The sequence below is a fragment of the Saccopteryx bilineata genome, chromosome 12 (genome assembly GCF_036850765.1).
Source record: "Saccopteryx bilineata isolate mSacBil1 chromosome 12, mSacBil1_pri_phased_curated, whole genome shotgun sequence".
Lineage (NCBI taxonomy): Eukaryota > Metazoa > Chordata > Mammalia > Chiroptera > Emballonuridae > Saccopteryx > Saccopteryx bilineata.
This window is the reverse complement of record NC_089501.1, coordinates 9,096,947-9,122,318: the sequence shown is the minus strand read 5'-3', so window position 1 is coordinate 9,122,318 and position 25,372 is coordinate 9,096,947. Positions and strand designations below refer to the sequence as shown.

The following is a 25,372-nucleotide window of genomic DNA, read 5'->3' as shown; positions in this document are numbered from 1 at the left end:
ATATTCAATGTTGGCAAAGATGTAGAGCAATCAAAAGTCTTATTCACTGATCGTGGGAGTGTTAATTGATACAAACACAGTGGAAAATTATCTGGCAATATCTATTAATGCTGAACATATGCCTATCTTATAATTTAATATACACAAAAGATGTGTGTACATATGTTCACCAAAAGAAACAAAAATCATGTACATAGCAGCACTTTTATAATAGCCAAAAACTGGGAATTACTCAAATGCCCATCAAGAATGGAATGAAAAATAAATTGTGATATATTCACATAATGGAATAGTGTTTAGTTATACTCTTCAATAATACTATTCAGAAGGATCCACAACTAATCACAATACAAATAATCCTCAAATGTAATTCCAGGTGAAGGAAGTCAGATACAAGAGAAAATACTGATTTTTGTTTATATTAAGTTCTTGATTGTTTCTTATCTATGTGCTAGTTTACATAGATGAATTTATTTTGAAATAAACTTATCAGACTTTACACTTAGAATTTACATGTCTCTGCATATGGCATAGGCTCAATTTAAACACCATAAAGTAACTCTACCATGCGGAGAGTGTCTATAGTCTTAGAATAACATTATAACACTTGCCTGAATTGTATAGCTGAGTATGTGTGCTGGAGTAGTAGAGTTGCCTTTCGGTAGATCTCAGCATCACCCACAAAAAAAGTCATTATTCTCAATTAATATCTCTAAGTCATGTAAATCAAATATTTAAAGTATCTTTATCTACCTTCCTGTTATCTACAGAGTTATAAGGCTAATTGCCCAGGTATTTTATTGTTATTCTAAAATAACAGTAAAAAATATAGCATACTAAATACATAAACCAGTAACAGTCATTTATTATCATTATTGTGTTTTATGAACTGTACCTGTTTTATGTGCTATACTTTTATGCGACTGGCAGTGAGCTAAGCTTGCTTACACCAGCATCACCACAAAAACATGAGTAATATGTTGCACTAGGATGTTTGGACAGTTACAATGTCACTAGGTCATAGGAAATTTTGATCTGTTATAATCTTAATGGACCACTGTCTAGACCAGGGGTCCCCAAACTACGGCCCGCGGGCCACATGCGGCCCCCTGAGGCCATTTATCCAGCCCCCGCCGCACTTCTGGAAGGGGCACCTCTTTCATTGGTGGTCAGTGAGAGGAGCATAGTTCCCATTGAAATACTGGTCAGTTGGTTGATTTAAATTTACTTGTTCTTTATTTTAAATATTGTATTTGTTCCCGTTTTGTTTTTTTTACTTTAAAATAAGATCTGTGCAGTGTGCATAGGGATTTGTTCATAGTTTTTTTTATAGTCTGGCCCTCCAATGGTCTGAGGGACAGTGAACTGGCCCCCTGTGTAAAATGTTTGGGGACCCCTTGTCTAGACAGTCTGTCCTTGACTGAAATGTTGTTAAGAGGCACAAGGCTGCCTGACCAGGCAGTGGCGCAGTGGATAGAGCATCAGACTGGGATGCAGAGGACCCAGGTTCGAGACCCCGAGGTTGCCAGTTTGGGCGCGGGCTCATCTGGCTTGAGCAAAAAGCTCGCCAGCTTGGACCCAAGGTCGCTTGCTCGAGCAGGGGTTACTCGGTCTACTGAAGGCCCATGGTCAAGGCACATAAGAGAAAGCAGTCAGTGAACAACTAAGGTGCCACAAAAAAAAATTAATGATTGGTGCTTCTCATCTCTCTCTGTTCCTGTTTGTCTATCCCTCTCTGTCCCTGTAAAAAAAAAAAAAAAAAAAAAAAAGAGGCACAGGACTATATTACCTTTTCCTCAACAGAAATTCATCTGTTTAATACAGTTGTTAATATAGTTGTTTCATAGTTTGTGAGTACCCTGTGTTGTTTTTATTTTAATAATATTATGAAACCAAGGTCTTTATATGAACTCAACCTGTTTAACTTTATGGTAGTATCTGATTTTTTTGTTTATCATCACTTGTTCACTTTTATAAGGCCAACCTCTCTTCTCTCAACACTCAAATATCTCTCAATACCAAAAATCTCTGACACTACCGTTGTTCCCCATCAACTAATATGTTCAAGCCTATCTTGCATACCCTGCCCCAAATTTATTTTTTTATTTTTTTGTATTTTTCTGAAGTTGGAAACGGGAGGCAATCAACAGACTCCCGCATGCGCCCTACCGGGATCCACCCGGCACGCCCACCAGGGGGTGATGCTCTGCTGCAACCAGAGCCATTCTAGCGCCTGAGGCAGAGGCCACAAAGCCATCCTCAGCGCCCAGGCCAACTCTGCTTCAATGGAGCCCTGGCTGCGGGAGGGGAAGAGAGAGACAGAGAGGAAGGAGAGAGGGAGGGGTGGAGAAGCAGATGGGTGCTTCTCCTGTGTGCCCTGGCCGGGAATCAAACCCGGGACTCCTGCACACCAGGCCGATGCTCTACCACTGAGCCAACCGACCAGGGCCTCCTACCCCAAATTTAGCAGTAGCTACCCTCAACAGAGGCCTGATTTATTTTGGAGAGATAGTATAAAGTTCTGAAATCTGGGTCCTATTCTATATTTTATATTATTTATACCATCCCTGGTAGTAAATTACCTAATATTAGAAATTGTGTAAGTGATTTTAGTAATACAGAGTATATTTTCTAAGTCAGTACTTCAGCTATGTATGTGAACTAACTGGTATTCATCAAGACTGTTGTAACGCTGGGTACTCACTGCAATGCATGTTGATCTCCTAGTAGTAGTGAAGTAAGTTCAAATGCAAAATCTGCTTCCTCTAAAATGGTAGAAAGCCACGATGTGTCCAAATCTACACATGGCCAAATACAGGTCCATTTCTGGTTGGTTTTTTCCCCACATTATCAAGTATAGAAAATTTTATTAACACACTCTAGCAAAATGGCCCTTGGCTCTCAGTCTCAGTTGTCAAAGAAGCAATTCAATACAATAAAATCCATTAGTTTCACTGTTCTTATTAGTATTGCTCTATGGAATGGAATGTCTATTCTGTACAGTTGACCAATCTATGAAGAGGTCCTGAGTTCAGTTTGACTTTCACTTTTTCAAAGTAGAAAATTTTACTACTGCTTTCTTAAATTTTTTTCTGTTACATCAGTTAAATGTTTTTATTTTCTTCATAGTTTACAGGCAAGCCCTTTCTTCTATGAAGAATATCACTTTTTTAAAATTATGCTGTTTGAGTTGGTCCTATTACTTTATACCAAAGGGTCTTAATTTTTAAAATTGGGCTCAAGTAATTAACTATTCTAAAATAGAATATCCTTAGCATTTTAATCAAGAAAGGTCATGATTAGAAAAGCCATGATTTTCTGACAATAGTCTACAGGACTCAGAATTCACTGGCACATTTTCAGTAAGGTCAATTGAAATTTTAATCCAGCACTGAGAGGCTGACCATCCCCAAACAGTAAAGAAGTCAAAGGTGGAAAGATGCCTCAGTTGTGCTCTTCATAGGTCTTTTAACTGAATTACTAATGAAGGGAGAAGATATTAAACTCTTATGAAAGTTTTCTCATGAACTTCATTGGAATTATTTCTCCCAGTCTTATCTGTATCTTCTGAGGAATCCTGCCTAAAGTGAATATTGACTTCAGAGTCTGCAAAATCTTCTAAGCTGTTTTGTCTTTGGAATTCTCTGTCCAGGTAACTCATGAGAACAGCAGCAACTTTTAGAATAAATTAACTTAGCCTGACCCGTGGTGGCACAGTGCATAGAGCATAGACCTGAAATGCTGAGATCGCTGGTTTGAAACTCAGGGTTTGCCTGGTCAAGGCACATACGAGAAGCAACTACTATGAGTTGATCCTTCCCACTCCTCTCTGCCCCCTGTCTCTCTGCCTCTCCTCTCTCTCTCTCTCTCTCTGAAATTAATAAAATAAAATCTTTTAAAAAAGAATAAAATAACTCAGTCTGTTAGGTTCATGAAAGTGGTCCATGCCCACCAGTTCCTGTGCTCTCAAGATTCCCATCTGGAACAAAATTCTATAGAGCATCTTAGTGCAGATGCTTATAGAGGCCAGCGGGCAATGTAACCTTGAGAAAGTGATCAACAAACAACTTAAGGTGCCGCAACTATGAGTTGATGCTTCTCATCTCTCTCCGTTTCTGTCTGTCTGTCCCTGTCTGTTCCCCTCTCTCTCGCTTGCTTGCTAAAAAAAAGAAAAAAGAAAAAAAGAAAGAAACACTTATAAGTTAGTTCAGATATTTATGGATCTTTATTTATCTATATATATAAATTTGGGAATCAGCTTGTGGAGATGAACACTGAAAATAATTTTCTGGGATTTTAATTCAATTGCCTTGAATATTTAAAATATGAAATTGTCTCTTCCATGAACATGACTTAGCTTTAAGTTTTGGGGGTCTATGTATGCTTTACTCATATAGATATAATGCATTTAAATAAATTCCAAATATATTATAGATTTTGTTACTGTGAATATAGGGATTGATACTCGAAAGCATTTGAAAGCACTTTTTCTCCTGCCTCTATGGTAGAGACTAGAAGCTAAAACACTCAACTTTCAGACTTCGCTATAGTATAAGAACCAAAGAAAGTCTCTGTGAAGGGTTTTTCTTCCCCACCCAACCTTTCCAACGGGCAAAGCCTGATGAGAAAGCACCTGACGATATTCACCAGAGACACTGCAGTCCTCTTATTAATGATTTTTATTACTGTATTTAATGTATTTAGGATATATACTATCTTGCGTGTATGGTTGAAACTTTATGTTTAAAAGATTATTTTTAAAAAGTACTAATTTTTTGCTATTTTTATTTTCTGAATTACATCAAGGGTCAGTTTTTTGTTTGATTATCATGGTTCTTCTTTTCCAAGACATTAATTCTTCTCAAAAATGTCTAGTGACCTTTGGTTGTCTGCTTATAACATGAACGACTAAATTCATAACTAAAGGTGTATGACATGAATTTTCTCTGCCATTGGTATATCTGGTTATTCCTTTTTTAACACCAAAACATTGTTCTCCAACTTCATTGATTACATTTACAACCACAAATCACGTACTCTTTGAATATAAAATTTTGACACAGAGAGCCAAGAAACTTGGGAAATAGCAGTTTGCACTGAAGGTATTACAAGAGCCCTACTGACCCAGGAGTGGTAACATCTCCTCGTGCACACGTTTCTGCAGAGTGTGTGAAGGCAGAGAAGAAGCCGTAGGTCTTCCCTTCAGAGATTCAATACGAATAACTAGATTATTTTATTAGGCAATCTAGTTTTGGTCAAGATGAAAGAAACCCCCAAATGAAGTAGCTTAAATGAAGAGTGGGGTTTAGAGAAAGAACATAATAGTGTCCTTTGGCAGAAACAGGAGCAAGAGCAGCCTGGATGCAACTGGGCCCTGGACCTTTTAACGCCTGGAACTCAAAACCAGGATCAGTGCTTCACACCATTCAGTGGTGGGATTCAGCCAGTTCACACCGGTTCAGTGAAACAAATAACTAAATTTTGTGGGGTTCAGAGAATCAGTTGTAAAAATGGCACCTGTAATTAGGGTTCTCTTTAAGGTGGTCGCTTGGGCAGCTGCCCAATGTGGAAATCACAAATTTACATTCCTTACTCTTTTTTTAACATTCATCAGCGCAACAGCATATTCTAAGCACCGGTAGTAATGTTCATTCCATCCATAGGTGAAAAAAATTGCAAGTGAGGATGTCAATCAAGAAGCAATATGGAAATATCTTCAATAAACGTTTTATTTTTTTTTGTCAGGTATTATTTAATATTTTTCATTAATATTTTAAAATTCTTTCTTATAACAGTCTAATTTTGTGTACCTCTTTTATTGTTCTTATTTAAGTCTTAAATGCATGAAATAATAAACCACCTTTAAGTATATCTTTTTTTATACTTAAAAACGGTCATCAGGGCAGAGAACCAGCTGTTAAATTATTTGAGCCCTCCCACTGCTCCCATCGCCTGCTCTTACTAACTCCTGACTCTTTTCTCCTACTGATATGTCCTCTCCACCTGGTGCAAGTCATCATAGATGCTTTGGGTTCCAAGATTTACTATTTACAAATTTAATTAGTACTGAAGGAAGCATGGTCTGCCTCCATGGGCTGGATCAGCAGTCAGGCCTGGAATTTTTTTTTTAATGTTATTAATTTTGAGAGTATTTTTGCCCCTAAAAGTTTTCAATGTATGAAATCACATGCTTTCCAGGTAATGATAGTTTTATCTCCCCTTCTCAGTAGTTAGCTTTGTTACTAGTTTATAGCTTAGTGCCGTTGTGATAAGGTGCCAAGGAACTGTAAAACTTAGTATTGGCAACACCATTTTAAAGAGGAAAGGTCAGGCTTCTTGCCCGCTCCTTTCTGTGGAGAATGGAGGGAGAAGAATGCAGGAGCTTCCTGGTTTACAATGGCAGCTGGGTAATCTGGTCAGTTTAGCTAATTCCTGGAATTCTTTGAAAGGGTACCTGAGGCCACTTGCCACACAGAGTAAAGAAGATAAAATTTATCTGAAAACCTTAAAAAATAATGTTTATGTACCTTAATCAATAATTCCTATACTCGGACTCACTCTAAAGTCATGACAGTAACGTATAACTCTAGACAAAGGGATCACGAGCCCCTCCTTACCCACTCCAACTGCTATGTGATTTGCTTTATAAAATCAGCCACAGAATTGTAGGGACTCTCTACGTGATTTAGGATTGTGCCCTGTGTAGCTAGCCAGCTAATTAATAAACTCCTCAAATATTCATTTGGACTTGGTGTCTCTATGTAGCCTGTGGATTAAGGTATAGTACTTTATAACACCATGATGGTATATAACATCCAGATCTCAAAAAATAAAAAGGAAAGGATAAAATGATGTAATTGTGACATTTCCCCCGTTTGCCAGCATAAACACCTCCGCCATGGCCAATTTGAAGCTGCCAATGTCACATCCTGGGACTCAGACTTGGGAAGAGCTGCACACAATCAGTGATCTCAAGCTGGTATGAGCAGAATTTAGCACAGACTGCTTATAATTTATTTCTTTGGCTTCTATTTGGATAATAATGTTAGATAGTAGTGATAGCATCAAGCAGCCTTTTCTTAATCCTGCCATGTTAGCATCTTGTAGCAAAAAGCTTTCATCCTTAGTGCTACATTTAATTAAAGATTAGTGGTCCCTGGAGCTCTGTGTCAGGACTTAGTAAGGGGAGTGCCATGTCAGCTAGAGATGCTGGCCAAGGGCTAAAGAGGGTGAAAATGGGCTTCGCAGTGCCCACATCTGTCAATTAAGGCTAGTTGTCTCTGAATCCAACTGTTTAAATCCAATGTTCATTATTTTTTTGTTTATTTTTTTTCCAATGTTCATTTTTATCTTTTTTAGCTATAAGCCACTTATGGAGAAATGGGACAATAATTAGGCAACTTATTTAACCATTTGCTTTTAATCCTTTTAAACCATATTAATCCTTTTGCTTTCGTTTTCTGATTATCAAAGTGAGGGTATTAGAATATGCCATGAACCAGCATGGTTAGTAATTGTCCCAGTCCTGAGAGAGAATGGTGCAGAATGAAGAAATAGACTCAAAGAGCAAAAGGATGGGATTGGGAGGTCTCTGCATAGCCCATAGCTTGCAAGAGCCAAAGCAAAACCCCCGGTCTGCTTTATTATATATTGAAGAGCCATATGCAAATAAGGAAGTCTCTGATACAAAGTCACATATCTGAGATATAAACGGGAATCCTCATAAGAGTGCGCCACCCCCCACCATGCAACAGCCAAGGGTGTAGGAAAGACTTAGTCTTAGAAGGGAGTGGGAAGATCTTAGTCTTAAACTAAGCCTTAAACTACAAGGACTTTGTTAGCTTACAGCCTGTCTCCCACAAGAATACATGCCCCATATGACTTTTGTGAGGATTAAATGAAATAATTTGTGTACACAATGAGTCCAGTGTCTGGAACACAGTAAATGTTCAATAAATCTTTCAATATCCATATTAATTATCTCTTATTCTTAAATACTATGTTAACCAGAGCATTGTATGATACAGTCTATATTACATTTTAAAATACAGTCTTCTAGTTTGTTTTAACTAACTTGTTTTCTAAGTTCTTTTGCTAAAGTAGAGAATAACTGTTAAGTGTTATCATTTTCAATGTCTATTGTTTGGTTTTTCACATGGAACTATGAAAGAACTTCCAGTTAACCAGCATAAACCAATAAATTACCATCTTCACCTAACTCCAGTCCCCTTGCTGCACAAGGCCTGCCTTCCTCCAGCCCAGGTGCTCTACCCACACAACTCTGCTCATCACCTATTTTCTCCCTGGCCTTGCCTCCCTTTATCTCACTGACAGCTGCTCTCATTTGATCTGTGAGGAACCCCTGAGCCACTTTATCCGCAGGTGTTGTAAGGTACCAAAAACTACAGAATTAATATTAATATTTTAAGAGGCTTGGAGAACATTTTATTAATTTGGGTTAAGGTGTGCAGAGAAATTGTGAGAGTAATCTCTGTACTGTGTGATTGGCATAACCAGGATGGCCCTTGGCATTGTATTGTAAATGCAAAGGGGAGGAAAACATGGATTCCCAGACATTCCACCATGCCTGTGGGGAAAGGGGTGAATGGCTAGCCAGGTGCAGGGAGAGAAAAGCCAAAATAAACCTTTTCTTATAGCAATGAGCCATTCACAGGCATTTGTCCCCATGAAAACTACCTCTCCTATGTAAATGCATGTGGTTAACATGTGCGACTCTAGACAGAGAGATGGCAGATAAACAGTATATAATATAGGAATGCCTTTAATATGTAAAGAGACATCTTTCTACTGTTGTGTTGGCTTGTAAATTTTGTTTTCTCCAAAATGATGTATGACTTGCAAATTGAACATGGTCCTATCATGTTAAAGGACATATGACTATAACCAATAGTGGTAAAGGGCTCCTAATTACAATTTTTGCTTCTGTACTTCCCACTTACAAAACTATAAAAAAACTAGGTAGAACAAAGGGCCAGCGCGCTCTCCCTCAGATTTCTGTCGGAGCTGCCGCCGCTTAACCAAGCTAGACAATAAAGCTTTGATGTGTAAACGACGGACCTTGTTCCTGTCTTCCATGTTTTGGGTCCCTCCGAATTTGGCTTAACAATCTGCATGGAAACATCCTTTCAACCAGTACAAAACACCTTGATCAAGCAGTTCACCTCAATTTATGATTGAGGAGAAAAATTAAAAAGACAAACAAAAGATTTCTGGTCAAGATGGAGATGTAGGTAAATGCAATTCTTGAATCCTCTGACAACCATATCAGAATAACAACTAAACTACAGAACAGCCATCATTCAGAACTATCTGAAATCTAATTGAATGGAAGTCTTACAACCAGGGATTTAAAGAAGCCACATGGAGACTGTTAGGTTACCAGAGGTACAATAAGACCTTGATCCTGTCTTCTTAAGAGAGGAAATTTAATCAAGAGACAAAGTGCAGCAAGTAATTGTCCAAGTCTCCTAGTGTCCCTTAGAGCTTAGAAGAAACAGAGAAACAAGGAAAACTGGATGGGGGAAGAAGAGAGGGAGGAAGAGAAGGGGAAAGTCTCCGCTTACTCCCTGAAGGGAGAGCACACTGGGTCTTTCTCTTAAGGTCTTTAAAGGGTTGAGCTCTTAGGGGTCACAGGAGCATAGCTCAATAGAATATTCATTAGCTCTCCAGGTGTGTCCTTTTAAGTTTGTGTTCTCCACTGATTGGTCAGCACCAGGGGGGGGGGGGGGGGGACAATAATCAACACATCTGATCCTGAGGTCAGTCAGCCTTGGCATCTCTTGTCTGGTTTTGCTGCTTTTCTGGGCCTAGAGCTGAAACACAACTGAGGCCTAGGTATTATCTCTAGTGCTCAATGTTTAATGGAGTGATCATATAAGGGCTTGTATGGGAGTCATATGAGTCTATTCTCTTGTCCCTTGTTCCTTCTCAGAGTCTCTATCAACCTGGCTATCACTGTTTGCCCTCTCCTGGTGATTCCCCAAGGCCCCACCCCAACCAGTTTGGGGCCCTAAGCCTTTTCAGTGGCTTTTCCATATGAATGGTCTGTCTTGACTCTTGCTTCAGACTTTAAGATCTCTCAGACAAGCAGCATCTAGTTTGTTTGCTCCCATATCTCTTGCTAGGTGGTCTGAGGCCTGGCACTAGTGGCAGCTGGCCTTGGGTCACAACTTAGCCTCTCCTGGGAACCTCCAAGCCCAGCACAAACAGCAGTCATCAACACATCACTCTGTAGCTCTTGCTGGTGGCCCTAGGCAGGGCACAGGCGCTGTGGGTGGCTTTGTACCTTCCAAGAGGCCCCAAAGCCAGTGCATCCTGCAGTCAGCTTCAGACCATGCCAGATTACAACACTGCCACCTCCATGAGTGACACACAAAAGGGGCAAACTCAGAGAGTATCAAAGACCCCCAAACCAAGTCCTGCTCCACAGGGTTGACTCCTGCACAGCAGCTCCTCCATCATAGTTGCAGCCAGTCCTCACAGCTCATCGGCCTGTAGGTCAGTCTCTCCCTGTGACGCCAGCCCCTAAAGGCTCAACTACAAGAAGACCATGCACACAGTCCACACTGGAGGCACATCTGTCTCCCCAGCTTGGGTGACTGGGGAGACTGCACCAGTGGTGCCCACAGGACACCTACTACACAAGGCCATTCTGCCAAGCTTGGGAGATATAACAGCTCTACCGAATACATATCAATGGACATAAAAAAAAAAATGCTAAAATCCAGAGACAAAAAAAGAAAAAATGTCCCAAATAAAAAACAAGGAGAAATCTCCAAATAAAAACTAAACAAATAAAAAAAAAATAAAAGAAATGAAAGCAGGAAGTCTACCAGATACAGAGTTCAAAACACTGGTTATAAGAATACTCAAGAAATTTAGTGAATTTAAAAACCAAAATAAATAAGCAAGCAGAACAGAAACAGACTCAGATACAGAGAGCATTTTGATCGTTGTCAGAGGGAAGGGGGATTGGATCATGGTTGAAAAGATGAAGAGATTAAGAAGTGCAAATTGGCTGTTACAGAATGTCCATGGGGATGTAAAGTACAGCAATGAGAAAACAATATGTATGGTGGCAGAAGGGTACAAGACTTATCAGAATGGTCCTTTAGTAAGCTATATAATGTCTAGACACTGGGTTGCACACCTGAAACTAATATAAACTGTTAACCGTAATTGAAAAAATACAAAAACGATAAAAATTAATTAATTAATTAAGCCCTTTGAATCTTGGTGAATAAAGCAGCAGTATTTAAAACTGTGTCGGACTGAATAAGCTTCTCCCTCCCAAAAAAGCAAAGACAAAAAAAAATAATTTGCTCTGCATTAAAAGTAAGAATTTGCATTTTCTGCAAGATGAGTTTTCTGAATTTCCTGGGAAAAAAAGCTGTCTTTCTGGATGGGCAGGCAATGAAGTGGTCGAGGCAAAAGCATGGCTACAGGCTGAGGATCATGGTCTAAGATTAAGGTCAGCTAGAACGGTTGAGATTTTTAAAATATCTGATATCTATGATTTGGCTGTAGGATGTATCACATACAGTGTGTCCGTAAAGTCATGATGCACTTTTGACCTGTCACAGGAAAGCAACAAAAGATGATAGAAATGTGAAATCTGCACCAAATAAAAGGAAAACCCTCCCAGTTTCTATAGGATGATGTGGCAGCATGTGCGCATGTGCAGATGATGACGTAACACCGTGTATACAGGGGAGCAGCCCACGGCCATGCCAGTCGAGATGTGGACGGTACAGAGGAAAGTTCAGTGTGTTCTGTGGCTCGCTAAATTCGAATCCATGACCAAAGTGCAACATGAATATCGGCGCGTTTATAATGAAGCGCCACCACATACGAATAACATTACTCGGTGAGATAAGCAGTTGAAGGAAACCAGCAGTTTGGTGGAGAAACCCTGTTCTGGTAGGCCATCAGTCAGTGATGAGTCTGTAGAGGCTATACGGGATAGCTACCTAAGGAGCCCTAAAAAATCTGTGCATAAGCCCACATCAAACTGCACTGAATAGGTATGAAACTGGGAGAGTTTTCCTTTTATTTGGTTCAGATTTCACATTTCTATCATCTTTTGTTGCTTTCCTGTGATGGGTCAAAAGTGCACCATGACTTTATGGACACACTGTATATCCTGTCAGTCATCCTAAAAATGAAAAACCCATGACACTCATACTTTATGTTCAGAGTACTTTAGAGAGAGAAGAGCAGATGCTCAGTGGGGTTTCAGTGTTGCCTTCTCCTGAAGTTGCCTACGGAAGTAACTGTATAGTGAGAGAACTATCACTAACATCAAGAAACATCATTTTCCTCAACTCCATGTCTAGGAAAGTTCCCACACAGTGGAGGTGAAAACTGGCAGAAATTCTGGCTTGTGGACAGGATCTGCTGTCCTTAAAGGATTCTGTGATCAGAGACCCAGCAGAGTCCTAGAGCCCAATCCTCTTTCCCATTTTTACATCCCAGCAAAGACCAGAGAGCAAGCAAGGCATGCGGGACACAGGATGTGAGGGTGAATATCCTGGGGTCATCGGCATTCACCAAACTTAGGGGGTGTTCACAGACAACAGCCTCTTAAGCAGAAAATTTCACCAGTTTTCTCTAGTTGCTTCCTAAGAAAAAAAAAGCTGTCATTTTTCTTTTTCTTCTATTTTTAGCGAGAGAAATAGACAAAGAGAGAAACAGAGAAAGGGACAGAAGAGAGATATGAGAAGCATCAATTCTTCATTGCAGCACCTTAGTTGTTCATTAATTGCTTTCTCATATGTGCCTTGACCAGGGGCTATAGTAGAGCAAGTGATCCCTCATTCAAGTCAATGACCCTAGACTCAAGCCAGTGACCTTGGGCTTCAAGCCAGTGATCTTTGGGCTCAAATCGGTGACCATGGAGTCATGTCTATGATCCTACACTAAAGCCAGGGACCCTGTGCTCAAGCCGGATGAGCCCGTGCTCAAGCCAGCAACCTTGGGGCTTCAAACCTGGGTCCTCTGCATCCCAGGCCAACGCTCTATCCACTGTGCCACCTCCTGGTCAGGCTACTGGCGTTTTTCTTACAGAAAGTTCGAGAACCCAATATTAAGAACACAGAACTGGGTCATCATAATGAGCAATCATTTTAATCATACTTTTGGATGTAATCAGAGTATCAGAATTGATGATGGAAATCATTTTGTGGAAGTGTGGGAAGGGAGTAGACAAGAATGTCCATAATGCTCTGAGTTTTGTTAACACACTGATCTAATCCCAGCCAAGACCACCCATTCTCCCTTATTCTTCCCTCCCTTCTGTTCAATTGTTCTGAGGGTGGTTTTTTTTGTTTTGTTTTTTGTATTTTTCTGAAGTGAGAAATAAGAAGGCAGAGAGACAGACTCCCGCATGCACCTGACTGGGATCCACCCATCATGTCCACCAGGGGGTGATGCTCTGTCCATCTGGGGCATTGCTCTGTTGTAACTGGAGCCATTCTAGTGCCTGAGGTGGAGGCCATGGAGCCATCCTCAGTGCCCGGGCCAACTTTGTTCTAATGGAGCCTTGGCTGCGGGAGGGGAAGAGAGAGATAGAAAGAAGAGTGGGAAGGGTGGAGAAGCAGATGGGTGGTTCTCCTGTGTGCCCTGGCCGGGAATTGAACCCGGGACTTCCACATGCCAGCCTGACACTACCACTGAGCCAACTGGCCAGGGCCGGTTTTTTGTTTTTTATAGATTTTTTTTAAATTTTTTTTTTAATTTTTTTTTTTTTCATTTTTCCAAAGCTGGAAACGGGGAGGCAGTCAGACAGACTCCCACATGCGCCCGACCGGGATCCACCTGGCATGCCCACCAGAAGGCGATGCTTTGCCCCTCTGGGGCATCGCTCTGTTGCCTCCAGAGCCATTCTAGCGCCTGAGGCAGAGGCCACAGAGCCATCCCCAGCACCCGGGCCATCTTTGCTCCAATGGAGCCTCGCTGCGGGAAGGGAAGAGAGAGACTGAGAGGAAGGGGAGGGGGAGGGGTGGAGAAGCAAATGGGTGCCTCTCCTGTGTGCCCTGGCTGGGAATCAAACTCGGGACTCCTGCACGCTGAGCCAACCGGCCAGGGCCGCCGGTTGATTTTTTTTAATGCAGACATCTGAAATAAATTAAAAACAAAATTAGTTTCAATTTAATTAGTCAAAATTTTATTAATTTAGCACAGGATTAAAATTAAAATACACTGTGTGCTTTAGTCTACTGGATTCAAGGTGTGGTCCCTCCAGCATCATTTAGAACCGTATCACAACACAATCAACTGTTCAAATGCTATAGAAATGTTTACCTGAAACCTATGTACTCTATTGACCAATGTCACCACATTGAATTTAATTTATTAAAAAAAAAAACTTATTACAAATGAAAATTCTTGGGTCCCATCTCAGACCTACTGAATTCATCCAGGGATTCTGATGCACAATGAAATTTTGAAATCAATGTTATATTTCAGTGATATTGAATCCTGGCTGCACATTGAAATCACCTAGAAAACATGGAAAAGTACTGCTGCGCCTTAATTGCAGAGATTCTAATTTGATTGGTTCACGGTGTGGTTATGGATAAGGGAATTTTTTAAAGTTTCTTCATGTGCCTATAATAAGAAGCCAGGACTAGAAACCATTGGTCCAGCCCATTTACATCACTTGGGACTTCAGAGTCAAATATAGCCACTCAAATCAACTCCATTCTAGGAGTCTCCCTCCCAAACAGAGACTTTGAGGGCCAGTTTTTCTGTCCCCTCACACACTTCCTTTCTGATCCTGGTGGGTAAGATTGAGTGGCTTTGTTTCCGTTAACCTTGGTTGGCCAGTCTTATTTTTCTTTCCTTGTATCTCCATGACCTTTTCAAGTTTTCCTTCCCCACCTAACCTAGTTTTGGTCATTTAAACCAATTGAAGCAGGTTAGGATAGGTACTTAATGGAATTAGTCCAATAATTCCACAGCAGAAAGAACACCATAAATTTCTCATGAGCAGACGCTCAGTGAGCCACCACTGTCTTCTTCTCCAGGCAACCCAGGACAGAAGAATGGACGCAAGGGTTCCAAACAAAAATTACAGTGTGTATAGATGAGGGCATCATTTTTAACATCAAAAAACTTGATTTCTTCCACGTCAAGATCTAGAAAAATTCCTACGCGGGTAAGGCCAGGGTTGGCAGTAATTTTGGTTTCTGGTATGGAGCTGGAGTAGATTGCTCCTGCCTTCATGCTGATGACCCAGAAGCCATGCACAGAGGAAAAGCCACTCTTCTTCTTTCTGTCGACTGATTCCTTGCAAACTCCCAGAGCCCACTCCTTCCCCTCTTCCACTTCTACCTCCCAGTAATGGCGGCCAGAGGTGAAGAACGGGGTACCCAGGACACAGGCCATGTAGACAAATCTCTGGGGATCTTCCATTAGGTTGTGACAGATCTCCCCATAGTGGACTTTCCTTAGGTCATCAGAGAGGACAAGGCGGGAGTTTTTGGTGACTTCATCCAGGGTCATATCCTCCTGGAACTTTAGGAACTCACTGTTCACATGCAAACATTTGTCCAGTAGGAAACCGTGCTGTTTGATGAGACCTGTGAGTACTGTGAATTGCCAATTCTCCACAGGTGGCTTCTCGATTACTTCTCGACATATGGGGCAGGTCAATTTCAGATCCTTCTTTTCCAGCGCCCAAAGTTGCATGCAATCATAACAGAAAGTATGTGCACAGGGAAAGGAAATAGGATAGGAAAAAAGTCCCAGACAGATTGGACAGATTGCCTCCTCTTTCAGACTTGACATGGTTTCTCAAGGTCACTCCTTAGCAGTAAACTGAGCTGAAATGGCCCTTGATTATCTTCTGGTAGCAACAAGGAGCCTTCAGTATAGTATCCGCTCTTCTACAATCAGGATGCACCTAAATCCAGGGCAAAAAATAAAGACTATGAATATTTCTACAGCTTACACATGAAAGTGATACTAAGTCACCAGAGGATCATAGTAAAGGCACAATCTATGAGAAAAACTGAAAACTATCCAAAATGTAGATAGTCACAACAGAGGGAAATAGGATGGTGGACATTGTTTTTTTAGGTAAGACAGTTTACCTTGTCTGGAGACTTCTACTAAAGTCTTATCTGCAGGACCTGAGTTCAACTGGGTCTTTAACAGGGTCCAGGAATGCAGTCTCTGCACCTAGTCGGTATTCCTTTGAGAGTCACCTGCAGTTCAAAAAAAATGGTTTCCACATTAAGATACAATCGATAAAATAAAGCCAATCCTACTCTACTCATCACAGTAAAGTGACTCTAAGGAGCCTTCAAATTTTTCAAAGAAAAACATATGTGAGTAAAAAAATATTTCATGCAAATGGAAATGAAAAAAAAGCTGAGGTAGCACAACTTGTATCAGACAAAATGGACTTTAAAACAAAGAATTTAGGGCCTGACCTGTGGTGGCGCAGTGGATAAAGCGTCGACCTGGAAATGCTGAGGTCGCCGGTTCGAAACCCTGGGCTTGCCTGGTCAAGGCACATATGGGAGTTGATGCTTCCAGCTTCTCCCTCCTTCTCTCTCTCTGTCTCTCTCTCAACCTTTCTCTCTCCTCCCTAAAATGAATAAATAAAATTTTTTAAAAAAAGAAAGAATTTAGTAAGAGATAAAGAAGGTTACTACATAATGATAAAGGGAGCAATCCAACAGGAAGATATAGCCATTATAAATATCTACACACCTAATATAGGAGCACATAAATATATAAAGCAGACATTGATGGATATAAAGTGCGAGATCAACAGCAATACTATAATAGTAGGGGATTTCAATACCCTACTAACATCACTAGATAGATCCTCAAGAAAGAAAATTAACAAAGAAACAGCAGACTTATTTGACACACTAGATCAACTCGATTTAATAGATATCTTCAGACCTTTCACCCTAAAGCAGCAGAATATACATTCTTTTCAAGTGCTCATGGTACATTCTCTAGGACAGACCACATGTTAGGGCACAAAAGTGGTCTCAACAAATTTAAAAAGATTGAAATCCTATCAAGCATTTTCTCTGATCACAATGGCATGAAACTAGAAATCAATCACAACAGAAAAACTGAAAAATACTCAAACACTTGGAAACTAAATAGCATGTTATTAAATAAGGAATGGGGTAACAATGAGATCAAAGAAGAAGAAAAAGATTCTAGAAACTAATGATAATGAGCATACAACAACTCAAAATTTATGGGACACAGCAAAAGCAGTACTGAGAGGGAAGTTCATAGCATTACAGGCATACCTTAAGAAGCTAGAAAAAGCCTGACCAGGCTGTGGCACAGTAGATAGAGCATTGGACTGGGATGCCGAGGACCCAGGTTTGAGACCCCGAGGTCGCCAGCTTGAGCGCGGGCTCATCTGGTTGAGAAAAAAAAAAAATGCTCACCAGCTTAGACCCAAGGTCGCTGGCTCAAGCAAGGGGTTACTCGGTCTGCTGAAGGCCCACAGTCAAGGCACACATGAGAAAGCAATCAATGAACAACTAGTGTTGCAACGAAAAACTGATGATTGATGCTTCTCATCTCTCTCTGTTCCTGTCTGTCCCTACCTATCCCCACCCCTCTGTCCCTATAAAGAAAAAATTTTTTTAAAAAAAGGAAGCTAGAAAAAGCTCAAATAAAGAACTTAACCCTGCATCTAAAAGAACTAGAAATAGAACAGCAAGTAAAGCCCAGAGGTAGTAGAAGGAAGGAAATAATAAAGATCAGAGCAGAAATAAATGACATAGAAGCTAAAGAAACAATACAGAGGATCAATGAAACAAGGAGCTGGTTCTTTGAAAAGGTAAACAAGATCAAATGTCAAAACAACCTAGAGATGTTTTTTCTGAACATATATATGTACCCTGATTTATCAATGTCACTCCATTAAATTAATTTTTAAAAATTAAAAAAAAATTTTTTTTTAAAAAGCTATTTCAAGGTCGCTGCCTCAAGCAAGGGGTTACTTGGTCTGCTGTAGCCCCACAGTCATGGCACATATGAGAAAGTAGTCAATGAACAACTAAGGTTCATGATTGATGCTTCTCATCTCTTTCCATTCTTGTCTGTCTTCCCTATCTATCCCTCTCTCTGACTCTGTCTCTGTTAAAAAAAAAAAAATCAATCAGGAAGAATCAGAAAACCTAAACAGACCGATTACAACAAATGAGATCAAAACATTTATCAAAAGACTCCCAACAAACAAAAGCTTGGGGCCCGATGGCTTCACAAGTGAATTCTACCAAATCTTCAAAGAAGAACTAACTCCTATCCTCCTCAAGCTATTTCAAAAAATTCAAGAGGAAGGAAGACTTCCAAGCTCCTTTAATGAGGTGAGCATAATTCTGATTCCAAAACCAGGCAAAGACATCACAAAAAAAGAAAATTATAGGCCAATATTCCTCATGAATCTAGATGCTAAAATCCTCAACAAAATATTAGACAACCGGATCCAGCAATATATGAAAAAAAATCATACACCATGATCAAGTGGCATTTATTCTGGGAAGGCAAGGCTGGTACAATATTTGCAAATTAATCAATGTGATTCATCACATAAACAAAAGGAAGGAGAAAAACCGCATGATAATTTAAATAGATGCAAAAAAAGCATTTAATAAAATCCAGCACCCATTCATGATCAAAACTCTCAGCAAAATGGGAATACAGGGAACATACCTCAACATGATAAAGGCCATCTATGACAAACCCACAGCCAACATCATACTCAATGGGCAAAAATTAAAAGCAATCCTCTTAAGATCAGGAACAAGGCAGGGGCACCCCCTTTCACCACTCTTATTCAACATAGTCCTGAAAGTCCTAGCCACAGCAATCAGACAAGAAGAAGAAATAAAAGGAATTCAAGTGGGAAAAGAAGTAAAACTACCATTATTTGCAGATGATATGATATTGTATATAGAAAACCCTAAAGACTCAGTCAAAAAACTACTGGACCTGATAAATGAATTTGGCAAGGTGGCAGGATATAAAATTAACACTCAGAAATCAGAGACATTTTTATACACCAACAATGAACTGTTAGAAAAAGAAATTAAGGAAACAATCCCCTTCACTATTGCAACCAAAAAAATAAAGTAACTAGGAGTAAATTTAACCAAGGAGATTAAAGACTTGTACTCGGAAAATTATAAAACATTGATAAAAGTGATCAAGGAAGATACAAACAAGTGGAAGCATATACCGTGCTCATGGTTAGGAAGAATAAATATCATTAAAATGTCTATATTGCCCTGGCCGGTTGGCTCAGCGGTAGAGCGTCGGCCTAGCGTGCGGAGGACCAGGGTTCGATTCCCGGCCAGGGCACACAGGAGAAGCGCCCATTTGCTTCTCCACCCCTCCGCTGCGCTTTCCTCTCTATCTCTCTCTTCCCCTCCCGCAGCCAAGGCTCCATTGGAGCAAAGATGGCCCAGGCGCTGGGCATGGCTCTGTGGCCCCTGCCTCAGGCGCTAGAGTGGCTCTGGTCGCAACATGGCGACGCCCAGGATGGGCAGAGCATCGCCCCCTGGTGGGCAGAGCGTCGCCCCTGGTGGGCGTGCCGGGTGGATCCCGGTAGGGCGCATGCGGGAGTCTGTCTGACTGTCTCTCCCTGTTTCCAGCTTCAGAAAAAAGAAAAAAAAATTAAAAAAAAAAATGTCTATATTACCCAAAGCAATTTATAAATTCAATGCAATACCAATTAAAATACCAATGACATATTTCAAAGATATAGATCACATATTCCAAAAATTTATATGGAACCAAAAGAGAACACGAATAGCCTCAGCAATCTTGAAAAGGAAGAATAAAGCGGGAGGTATCACACTTCCAGATATCAAGTTATATTATAAGGCAATTGTACTCAAAACAGCATGGTACTGGCATAAGACAGGCACATAGATCAGAACAGAGAACCCAGAAATAAACCTACAGCTCTATGGACAACTGATATTTGACAAAGGAGGTAAGAAAATACAATGGAGTAGAGACAGCCTCTTCAACAAATGGTGTTGGGAAAATTGGGCAGCTACCTGCAAAAAAATGAAACTAGACCACCAACTTACACCACTCACAAAAATAAACTCAAAATGTGTAAAAGACTTAAATGTAAGCTGTGAAACCATAAGCATCTTAGAAGAAAACATAGGCAGTAAGCTCTCTGTCATCTCTCGCAGCAATATATTTGCCAATTTATCTCCACGGGCAAGTGAAATAAAAGACAGGATAAACAAATGGGACTTTATCAAACTAAAAAGCTTTTGCACAGCTAAAGAAAATAAGAACAGAATAAAAAGACAAACTACAGGCCCTGGCCAGTTGGCTCAGCTGTAGAGCGTCAGCCTGGTGTGTGGGGGACCCGGGTTCGATTCCTGGCCAGGGCACATAGGAGAAGCGCCCATTTGCTTCTCCACCCCCCCTCCTTCCTCTCTGTCTCTCTCTTCCCCTCCTGCAGCCAAGGCTCCATTGGAGCAAAGATGGCCCGGGCGCTGGGGATGGCTTCTTGGACTCTGCCCCAGGCGCTAGAGTGGCTCTGGTCGCAACAGAGCGACGCCCTGGAGGGGCAGAGCATTGCCCCCTGGTGGGCAGAGCGTTGCCCCTGGTGGGTGTGCCGGGTGGATCCCGGTGGGGCGCATGCAGGAGTCTGTCTGACTGTGTCTCCCCGTTTCCGGCTTCAGAAAAATACAAAAAAAATAAATAAATAAAAGACAAACTACACAATGGGAGAACATATTTGACAATACCTCTAATAAGGAGTTAATAACCAAAATTTATAAAGAACTTGTAAAACTCAACATCAGGAAGATAAACAATTCAATCAAAAAATGGGCGAAAGAAATGAATAGACACTTCTCCAAAGAGGACATACAGATGGCCAATAGGCAAATGAAAGAATGCTCAACATCACTAATCATTAGAGAAATGCAAATTAAAACCACAATGAGATATCACCTCACACCAGTCAGAATGGCGCTCATCAACAAAACAACACAGAATAAGTGCTGGCGAGGATGTGGAGAAAAGGGAACCCTCCTGCACTGCTGGTGGGAATGCAGACTGGTGCAACCACTGTGGAAAGCAGTATGGAGATTCCTCAAAAAACTAAAAATCAACTGCCTTTGGATATAGCATCCCACTTTTAGGAATATACCCCAAGAACACCATAGCACTGTTTCAAAAGGAGAAATGTACCCCCATGTTTAGGGCAGCATTGTTCACAATAGCGAAAATCTGGAAACAGCCCAAATGTCCGTCAGTGGATGAGTGGATTAAAAAGCTTTGGTACATATATACAATGGAATACTACGGGGCCATGAAAAAGGAAATCTTACCTTCTGCGACAACATGGATGGACATGGAAACTATTATGTTAAGAGAAATAAGTCAGGCAGAAAAAGGAAAATATCATATGACCTCACTCATTTGAGGAATCCAGTGAACAATGTGAACTGAGGAACAGAATAGAGACAGAGGAGAGATCAAAGGGACCAGAGGGAAAGAGGACAGAGGGAAAGGGGATGATAGGATGGGATAAAGCTGAAGGGAAGGGGGGAGAGCACTATAGGGAGGGGGACAATGGAGATGTTGAGGGGAATACGGGGGAGGGGGGATGCATTCGGGACAACACTAGAATCTATGTAAACACAATAAATTAAAATCAATAAAAAAATTTAAAAATCAACAAATAAAGGAAATCATGTGTGAGAAAATCACAACAGAATGAATGCTATGCCCAACAAAACATATTGGCCTTTCATGCTTCCAGCCTCCGCTAGACTCTGAGGATACAAAGTCTATAACCATAGACAAGATACCTGCCCAGGCACATTGTGGAGTCTTTAGAAGCCTCCCATTATCTGGTGAGGCCTGAGTAGCAACAGAAACCATCCTCTTCCTTAAATCCCCTATCACCATTTCAAAAAAACTGACTTTTTAAAGGCAAGTTGAAAATGGGGCTTACAATCTGAAAATGCTCGCTAACCCACCTTTGAGGATTATCTAACAAAACAATTTATTTTGCGAAAGAAAAAAATGCTACATCTGTAAAAACTTGTTCTTTGCAGTGGTATCTATGATTCCAAATAATTTGAAATGATCTAATGATATAATAATGAAAGAATTCAGTTAATTATAATATAGCTATTAAAAAGCCTTGAAGAAATAATGTTAGAAAATAAAAAGGAACAACTTTATAAGCCTATACTGTAGTTGAAAATGCAGAAAAATACATGCATGCATAAAAAATGACCTAGGCCCTGGCCGGTTGGCTCAGTGGTAGAGCGTCGGCCTGGCGTGCGGGGGACCCGGGTTCGATTCCCGGCCAGGGCACATAGGAGAAGCGCCCATTTGCTTCTCCACCCCACCCCCTCCTTCCTCTCTGTCTCTCTCTTCCCCTCCTGCAGCCAAGGCTCCATTGGAGCAAAGATGGCCCGGGCGCTGGGGATGGCTCCTTGGCCTCTGCCCCAGGCGCTAGAGTGGCTCTGGTCGCAGCAGAGCGACGCCCGGGAGGGGCAGAGCATCGCCCCCTGGTGGGCAGAGCGTCGCCCCTGGTGGGCGTGCCGGGTGGATCCCAGTCGGGCGCATGCAGGAGTCTGTCTGACTCTCTCCCGGTTTCCAGCTTCAGAAAAATACAAAAAAAAAAAAAAATGAACTAAAGTTAATATGTAAAAATTTAAACGGAGATGTTAGAACAGAAGTGAATGATGTTCCCTGACACAGGATAAGACGGGTTCTTTCTCTCCTGAAATCCAAAGGTAAAGGCATTGGAAAGATAAATTGTAGTCAAAAAGAGAAAAATGGGACAGCAGGCATAGTCCAGACAGAAGAGATAGATCAGTTACCTTAATTTAGGGACTTTCTGCTAAGCATCTGAAGGTCTGAAGTCTGAAGTCTGAAGCCTTCTCTTCTAGCCTTCAATTCTCCCTGAAGTGTGTTTAAACTCAGATATTCTAGCTTTTTATAATCATTGGGACACAGTCTCCACCCACAGTTCTAATCCCAATGACTGGATCAACTAAATCCAATCATGTAAACTAAATCAACCCTGCTTCTTGGCGAGCATGAACCCACCCACTATCCGTAAAGTCTTTTTTTTTTCAATTACAATTGTCATTCAATATTATATTAGTTTCAGGTATACCACATAGTGGTTAGACTTTTATATAACTTACAAAGTGATTTCTCCCAAATAACTCTAGTACACACCTGACATCATATATAGTTATCAACATTATTGACTGAATTACTAAAGCTGTACTTATCCCTGTGATTATTTTGTAACTGCCAATTTGTACTCAATCCTTTTGACTTTTTCACCCAGCTCCCCAATTCCTCTCTGTAATATCTTAGTACCCACATTACAACATGACAAAAATGTGCACAAAATTTTTTTTCATTTTTAGAATAATTTTAAATGATCATTAATGCTTCTACAAGGTAAGATTAAATCGCAAAATAAGTTTGATTTCATAGGTTCCTGATTAAAAAATGAAATGGACTTTCATACATGCTAGTGGGATAAGATTCAGCCAAGTGGTGGTGTTTTTTTTGCGGGGGGGGGGGCATCACACATAGTCTGTTCTGTCAGGAGTCTACGATCTTTACGAGGGGCTGATCTGTTTCTCAAAACACAATTTGTGCCCTGGCCGGTTGGCTCAGTGCTAGAGCATCATCCTGGTGTGCAGGAGTCCCGGGTTCGATTCCCAGCCAGGGCACACAGGAGAAGCACCCATCTGCTTCTCCACCCCTCCCCCTCTCCTTCCTCTCTGTCTCTCTCTTCCCCTCCCACAGCCAAGGCTCCATTGGAGCAAAGTTTGCCCGGGCGCTGAGGATGGCTCTGCGGCCTCTGCCTCAGGCGCTAGAATGGCTCTGGTCGCAACAGAGCGACGCCCTGGATGGGCAGAGCATCGCCCTCTGGTGGGCTTGTTGGGTGGATCCTGGTCGGGTGCATGCGGGAGTCTGTCTGACTGCCTCCCCATTTCTGGCTTCGGAAAAATAAAAAATAAAAAAACACAAAAAAACCCACAATTTTTATTTTACAAAAAGCAGCAGCAATGACAGGATGGCTTCTTTCCAATCCTCATCCTCCCATCCTCTCTGCGACCTGGTGGACCCTTCTGCCTATCTGAAAGGAGGCGGAGGACACCTCTCTAAATTATTAATGCCACCAAAGCCTGGTAATGGCACTTCCACGCTTACTGCTGGGCTCCAGGAAGATAATACTTTTGGCACTTGGAATATGTAGAATGTTCCACTTCTACACTTATTTGAATGACAGACTCTCTACAAAAAAAAAAAAAAGTAGGAACGATTAGACTCTACAGTTACATATTTAGTAATATATAATTTCTACTCTGGTCCTATTAATGGATCATTTTATTCTTTCTTCTGAATTGGTTTACTTTTTGGTCAAAAATATTGATAGTGCCTGACCAGGAGGTGGTGCAGTGGATAGAGAGTCGGACTGGGATGCGGAAGGACCCAGGTTCAAGACCCCGAGGTCGCCAGCTTGAGTGCAGACTCATCTGGTTTGAGCAAAGCTCACCAGCTTGGACCCAAGGTCGCTGGCTCAAGCAAGGGGTTACTCAGTCTGCTGAAAGCCCCTGGTCAAGGCACATATGAGAAAGCAATCAATGAACAACTAAGGTGTTGCAACGCGCAATGAAAAACTAATGATTGATGCTTCTCATCTCTCTCCATTCCTGTCTGTCTGTCCCTGTCTATTCCTCTCTCTGACTCACTCTCTGTCTCTGAAATAAATAAATAAATAAATAAATATTTAAAAATATTGATAGAAAAATTAAATACTATAAATATTCAAAAGGTGTGTTGCTATCTGTAAAATGAGAGATAACAGAATTCTTTTTAAAAATATTTTTTATTTATTTTTAGAGGGGAAGGGATTGATTTGTTGTTCCATTTGTTTATGTATTCATTGGTTGACTCTTGTGTGTGCCCTGATCGGGGATAGACTTGCAACCTTGGCGTATTAGAATGGTGCTCTAACCAACTGAGCTACATGGCCAGGAAAAGAATTCTTTATCTACAGCAAATTATCTGTAAAAACAGCAAGCTCCAACCTGAGTCTTCCTATATGTTTCAATGACCTTAGGCCACCCACTCTCAAGTAAAGTAGTAATGGTCAGTCACTCCAAGTGCACCCACTCTCAGAACCCAGAGGAGGACAATGTGAATTTGAGTGAGTGGTGAGTGAACAGGAATAAGGACACATGTGTGACCCTGACCTGAGCCATTTTCTTTGTGAGTTTTAAAGCCAACTATAAGTGTTTTCAGATTATCCATATGCTTTTTCCTCTGGTTTAGAGCTGTTGAA

General features: G+C 41.0%; 1 protein-coding gene across 1 annotated transcript; it reads right to left on the bottom strand.

Annotated features, from left to right (window-relative positions):
• Positions 1-15,003: 15,003 nt before the first annotated feature.
• RFPL4B (ret finger protein like 4B) lies at positions 15,004-15,810 on the bottom strand. The gene has a single exon (XM_066248468.1). It carries the CDS (start codon positions 15,808-15,810, stop codon positions 15,004-15,006), a length of 807 nt encoding a protein of 268 aa, XP_066104565.1.
• Between the last annotated feature and the right edge of the window lie 9,562 nt (positions 15,811-25,372).